Raw genomic sequence first — 6528 nt, forward strand, 5'->3', positions numbered from 1 at the left:
TAAAAAATTAGGATACAATCGAAAATTACAATTTTAAACTCTGATAGATTTATTTATTTTTTATCTTTTTCTGTAATAATGATTATTTTCCAATGGATTCTTATTCAAAAATGCATTTTATTCAGACATAAATATTTTGGTCATGTGATCGATGTGGTGTACAAAATGGCTGCCGACCTGACTTTTGGTGGGTAGATCCAAAATTTACATGTTCTAACATTTTATAACTCGTATCAAATAATGCACTTACTTGAAACACATCCCGCACTAGTGAATTCATGTTGCTGTCTTTTTAAGGCTTTGCTTTGAACAATCAAATTGATTTTATCCCATGGGGTCTTCTGTTCCAACTTCGTGTTCTCACTCCATTCTTCCAAATCAAGTATCACTCCCCCACCCCATCGGTATCATCGTCTCTTTCCCTTCTCCACTTATGACTAACTAGGTAATTAAAAGCCTAGTCTTCTTCCAAGAGAGTGTCTTCTACTTTGACAGGGGTGCATATCAGAGTAACCTGATATTGTCATTGAATTGATAATGATAACACATAATTCTTTTGGCAGTACCAGGTATCAACAACACTGATACGAGCATCAATAATTATAGTTATGTGTTTCATTATGGACACTGTTTCTTTTCACTAAATCATATATGTTTTAATGTTTTAACTGAATTTAGGGTCGATTCCGCAGCTTTACAGAGAGGTCTATGACATTATATCCCCGACTCAAGAACAAATAGACCACGACACCTTCATAAAAGTTCTCTCAAAGTCAAACCTTCAGAAACATGTCCTAACACAGGTAAAATACATGCTAAACTTTTTTTTGCCGATTAAATTCGACATTGCATCTTTCTTCTTATTTGTGCTTGTGTTTTTTTCGCAGATATGGGAAACAGCAGATGGTGGAACTGGTCACTTGACCAGGAATGGGCTGTACAAGGCCTTAGCTCTGACGGCATTAGCTCAACAAGGAAAACAGTTGACTGATAATGTTCTGGAAACTTATACTGATCAAGGTACATGTGTATTATGTTATTTCACTCACTTTATTTCAATGTGCTGAAATCTGAAAATCTGCGCGATGTACTTTCTCATTAACTAATATTTATTGCGTGATAGTGGTTTAATCACTAATAATTACTAGAAGATGCCCCATTTTTAGATTTTATTGCACAATTAAACAGATTATTTTCATTATCAAGCCCTAGATATATTCAAATACGGTACTGCGTGCATGAGTCAATGATTCTCGTAAAATTTGTCCTAGAATTTGCCTAAGAATATTAAGTGTGAGTGTACCACAGACACTGACTATAAGGCACGAACCTTATTTTCTTGATACTTTTAAATGCATGCTGTGACTTGAGATTACCAAAAATATAATGAATGAAAAATGCCATGAGGTCAGTTTAGATTATATATAAAAATCAGTTGTTTACGAGCTGAGATATTACAGTTTATAAACTCTGATCTGCAAAAGTCACGCAAATTTGAATGAACTGTTTAGGTGGTTGGATACACTATGATTGTAGAGTACTCTAGCTACCACTATTAGGAATGGGTAGAAAATAGTAGTTGATAGTCAAAGAATTATCCTGATAGTTTAGTAGTCGAAACTTTCATCTTTATTCAGAGTTACCTAAACCATCTCTTGGAGATCTGTCCGACCTGAACAAACTCAGTAGAAAGGTGCACAGGGAGAAGCATCATAATGCTTTACTGTATAGGTTAGTTGTAGGCATATCTATTCGTTTATTCTATTCGGAACATTTTATTAATGCATGGATATCAGTCAGTTAAACTTATGAATCATGGAATATTTTCGATGTGAATAGTCTCAGTCTCTTAGAATAGAATCTATTAATAACTGCAGGTATGAAGAATTATGTCAACTTGATACGGTGAAAGTCGAACTAGTACCAGAGAAAAAAGGCTTGATATTGAAACATGTCGAGTACGAAATAACCAGTCAGGTAAAGCAAATCATCCGTTACAAACCGAGATATGCCGAGCTCTATTTGATGCGCAGATGCCTCCATTCCTGTTTTGATCATTGTAGAAGTGTCGTGCTACTGTTCTCCGTCGTTATAACGATTTCGTGTCTCTACACGAGATGCTGTTACTTCGATATCCGTACAGAATGATTCCGCGATTACCACCGAAAAAAATGATGGGAGGTAGAAAAATTTCATGCGCTTTAGCCCTATTTGATTTAAAGCACATTTGAAGGGTTTCAAATGTAAATTTTTTTCAGCTGATCGATATTTCATCGAAGACAGACGTAAATCTCTGCGACGATTCCTGAACGCCGTTGTCAGACACCCGGTCATCGGTCAAGATAAAGTAATCAAATACTTTCTCACTTTCAACGGATCAGTAAGTTTGCACGGCTATTCTGATTGGTCTGCTGTGGAAATAACCTAGCATAATTTCTAATGGGTTTTGATGTCTTTTCAAGGATTTGCAACACAAGATTAAAGCTGCATTTAGTGGTGTCCCCGATGAATTTATGACGAATGAGTTAGCACTAAAAGCCAAGGTATAATCTGATTAGAACCCTTTTAGTTTTGCGTTGAATCTAATCCCCAGTGCGTGTACTATTTGTTGGAGTTGAAAATCAAAGAATATAAATTCAACTTAATATTCCCTTGAAAGAAGAGATGTATTTTGAATTTGGTGATCATTAAATTTTTGTGCATGTGATATTACCTGAAGTTGTTTTGTTTATGAAGGACCTTGTTCCGATGGATACGCAGTTGCAGTTCAGCTCGGCGAGGGAACACCTACGTATATTGACTCAGACGGTAACTCATCTGAGAGACATCGCTGATCGTATGGTCACCCGTTCCTGTAATGCTGCCAGTGATATGCTCCTGATGGGTAAGGAGCTCAAGTAAGAACCTTTCTTATTTCGTCGTATTGTGAACACGTAGGATCATTTCAAAAACAGTGCTTCTTATCTTTAACTTGAGTCATGTTACTTTATTCAAACCCCGAATTTCGGAAAACGTTTTTTTTTAACATACCTGGTAAACAATCGTAAAATCTTATGTGCATATATTTAAATTAAATCGAATTTACAGTGCGTTGCATAATGATACATCGCTTGTCTCGACGTGGGCGACTGGAAACTGTGATACCTGGATGTACCTGAAAAAAGGTCTGAAGAAAGTCTCCCTCGAATTCACAACATTGTCGGATAAAGAGCGTGAAAAGGTATGCTTCATCAAATGTTGCTTGAAATTGATTCTTTTCAAATGAACGACCAACTCATAATCACGGTGTATCTGATTTTAGGGTTTGCAAGAAGATGATGGAATTGTAGAACAATTGAATATATTCCTTGATATTCTAATAGCATATCGAGTATGTACACAACACCATTCATTGAAACTCTGAAAATTCTGAATTTGCGAACAGTTGTTTAATTGATGTATTCATCGTAATTTTACAGGATCTATGCGATAGACAAGAGAAAGGTGTTCTTACCGACCACCAGAGGGCTCTTCAAAAAATGGGCCAATATAAAAAGAAGAAAATGACCGCTACGTTACACGGTCCGTCAGAGGCTGGTACCGTGGAACAACTTGAGCATAGAATATTAGCCGTGAGTAAATATTGAAATCCAGTATTTCTGAAGTTAGAATTTTCTGAAATTGTTTGATAAAAAATATCAAATACTGTCGATTACAGCAAGAGAATGAAATCAGTAATATGGAGAATAGAAACTATTTCTCGCTTTACTGCGTTCAGATGGAATGTCAGTTAGTCCACGCTAACATGGTGTTACTGTACAAAGTGCTGGAGAATATGGCAGACGTGCAGTCGAAATCTCACTCAGAGGTAAATGAAACACTCCTAACCGCTCAAATCTTTGTCGATATTCCATTTTCTTCTGACATTTCCATTCGTACTTCTCTTTTCTACAGCTCGGTCGCGTTTGGCAAGAAATGGTGCCGATAATCGCTGAAATATTCCCGCCAACAACTTCGCCATTAGGCTCGCCCCATAACTCGCCAACACAGGCCAGTATATCGATATGATGTTTCTGAAAACACGTCTCAAAGTTGCATGCGTACACGACATGTCTGTTGGATAATGGTGCTATAAGCCTGTTGCAGATACTGGTCTATCTGTTTTGATAACTGCTGCTGAGTCTGTGTTATAAATAAAAGAGAGTGCTAAAATTATGTCAAAAAGGCGAAGTCATATTTCTCAGTTATATCAACACTAAATAATATGAATATTATGTGCAATATGCATAATCATAGAACACATAGACCACTCGGCCAGTTTATGTGGTTTTTGAGCTTTTTTTGATTGGAAGAGATTGATGACAGCCCTTAGTGATATGTAGTGCCCGTTGGTAGATATTTTCTTCAGTTTTTGCACTGTTCTGTGATGGTAGAAATCTGCTCGTATTACTTCAAAAGTAGAACTGAGATTTTTTGTTAATGTTTATCTAACTGACTGTTAAGGCATTTACCGGTAGTACTTAAGATTTCTTATCTCAAAATAAAAAAATTGGCGCAGTAACGATACCATTTGATTCTAACTCTAAATCGAAAATACTTCATTTGTATTTAAGATTGCGTGATTGGATTCTTAGGAATCAATATCCTAACTCAAAAATCATTAGACTTGAGAGACTTTTGAATGGAATTTTTCAGATCAATTTTCACTCGCCCTAATAGTCAATCTGGTTAACAATCCCCTGGCCATGCTACTTATGTAGAATCTATGTAATGTTATTTAGAATATGATCGCTATGCGTATAGATGGTCATGAAATTCAATTTATATTCATTGCCTATGAATTTAACGGCAGATTGTAAACTGTTTCAATGATACAATGTTTAGCCATATATTTTAGTGGTGCCAAAATCTGTTATAACAAAAGTACGTAGAATCAGTTACTCTATGTTTATTACTTCTTACTTCATTGTTCAAACGTGGATTTGAAAAACTAAAGTTAATACTAGTTTATATGTCCGTGGTTAGACTCATAATTCTACTAGCATAGCATATGTTATGTATGATTTATTCCATCATTTTAGAATTTTGGAGTTGCTTTGAATTTAAAATAAATTCCAATTCCAACATTCCAATAGATATTGTACTGCCGTTAATAATATGACAAATTTATATTTTATGATTTAGAAGTTATATACCAGGTAATGCTAATACTACTGCATTAATATTGTATTGATATTAATTGTGTGAAATGTAAGCATAGTTATATACGTTATTATTGAAAATTGTTTTGTACATTGTATCATACTTTACAGTGTTTTCATGTTTGTAGAATATTTGTAAATATAGTTTCGTTATTTCAGGGGTTGCGATACATTTTTACGCTCCTAGGTTTCAAATTTCGACGATTGTTATTACATTTTGTACATGTAACGAAAAGTTTGCCGAAATAATGATTTGATGATGAATTTGACAGTTAATTGACACTCTGAATGGCTATCAATAATTCTCATTACAATTGTCAAAGAAACTTAGCCCTTGATTGTTTAATACAATCCTTATATAAAATGTGCAGGGAAAATAAGTCATATATACCAAATATATTATCTGTTAATTCCATTTATCTGCTCCATTAATATACTGTATTTTTAATGATTCATTTAGGAGTCAAACTCGTCCTAGCTGGGATGATCTTAAATAAACAAATCAATGATATCAGTAAGTGGTAGTATGTTTGCTTCAATGTCATCTACAACTGGTGACCAGATAGAATCAGATGCCACTTAATTAGGGCCTAGAGTTCTTCAAAATAATTCCCTGTAACTAATCAGTACGTCATGAAGTACTTAAGATGTTTAATTGACATGATATTTGTTAGTTAAAGAGGTATAACTTGAATTGTTATTGTATAGTTTATTGAATTATCTAAAAAGTCTATTTCGAAATTTCCACGAGGTATTTAGTGTACTAGAAACGAAACGAATGGTGGAAAACGATAGGTGGTTTATATTTTTGATGTCCTGTTAAAATTTGAATTACTTCTGAAGATTAAATAAATGTATAGTAAGCAATTTCTGAATTGTTCGAGTTGATTGTGTTACCGGGTTAAATGGTCATGGAACTGATTTCTTTTTTTATAGGAAAGAGAATTTCCTTAACTATGTAGAGTATTCATACTTAAGTAGGTGCTTAATTTCATGTTAAACCTCATGCTGCAGTGAAGCAGCACATTGATCACCTGTTAAGGGGGTGGTCCTGGCAACAATGGGATACAGGTCAACATATTGTGGGGTCTATCTTCAGCTTTCGTCATTATGACAGGGTCCCTTCAACTCCTTGATTCTTTCAAAACAGAAAAGGCTTTCAAAGGCGCTCACAACTCTTTTTATTTGAACAAAATGCCCAAAACTTCGACTTAGGAAGGATCGACAGTAATAAACCATTTTACAGTTGCTAGCCGCCATTTTGTTAGGGTACTTTTGTCCCGTATTGTTGGGTCATTTTTTTCTCTTTTTTAAAAACTATCCGTGATGTGTATTGTATCATATTTCA

At 34.8% G+C, this 6528-nt stretch overlaps 1 protein-coding gene across 1 annotated transcript; it reads left to right on the forward strand.

Moving 5' to 3' along the window:
* Positions 1-163: 163 nt before the first annotated feature.
* Positions 164-6047, forward strand: LOC141903409 (sorting nexin-8-like). The gene is made up of 14 exons (XM_074791518.1): positions 164-187; positions 679-803; positions 888-1020; positions 1638-1731; positions 1878-1977; positions 2064-2181; positions 2259-2380; positions 2463-2543; positions 2737-2897; positions 3088-3220; positions 3302-3370; positions 3459-3611; positions 3698-3847; positions 3934-6047. Exons 1-14 carry the CDS (start codon positions 166-168, stop codon positions 4045-4047), a joined length of 1575 nt encoding a protein of 524 aa, XP_074647619.1. The 5' UTR covers positions 164-165; the 3' UTR covers positions 4048-6047.
* The last annotated feature ends 481 nt before the right edge of the window (positions 6048-6528 follow it).

The sequence above is a fragment of the Tubulanus polymorphus genome, chromosome 4, assembly GCF_964204645.1.
Source record: "Tubulanus polymorphus chromosome 4, tnTubPoly1.2, whole genome shotgun sequence".
Classification (NCBI taxonomy): Eukaryota; Metazoa; Nemertea; class Palaeonemertea; order Tubulaniformes; family Tubulanidae; genus Tubulanus; species Tubulanus polymorphus.

What these genes read in the sequence shown, in the direction of transcription:
- LOC141903409 (XM_074791518.1), top strand. Translation starts at nt 166, where the DNA reads ATGGCTGCCGACCTGACTTTTG. An exon ending in AGAAACATGTCCTAACACAG is followed by an intron (nt 804 to 887) that starts GTAAAATACATG and finishes TTTTTTTCGCAG; the next exon opens with ATATGGGAAACAGCAGATGG. An exon ending in ATATTCTAATAGCATATCGA is followed by an intron (nt 3,371 to 3,458) that starts GTATGTACACAA and finishes GTAATTTTACAG; the next exon opens with GATCTATGCGATAGACAAGA.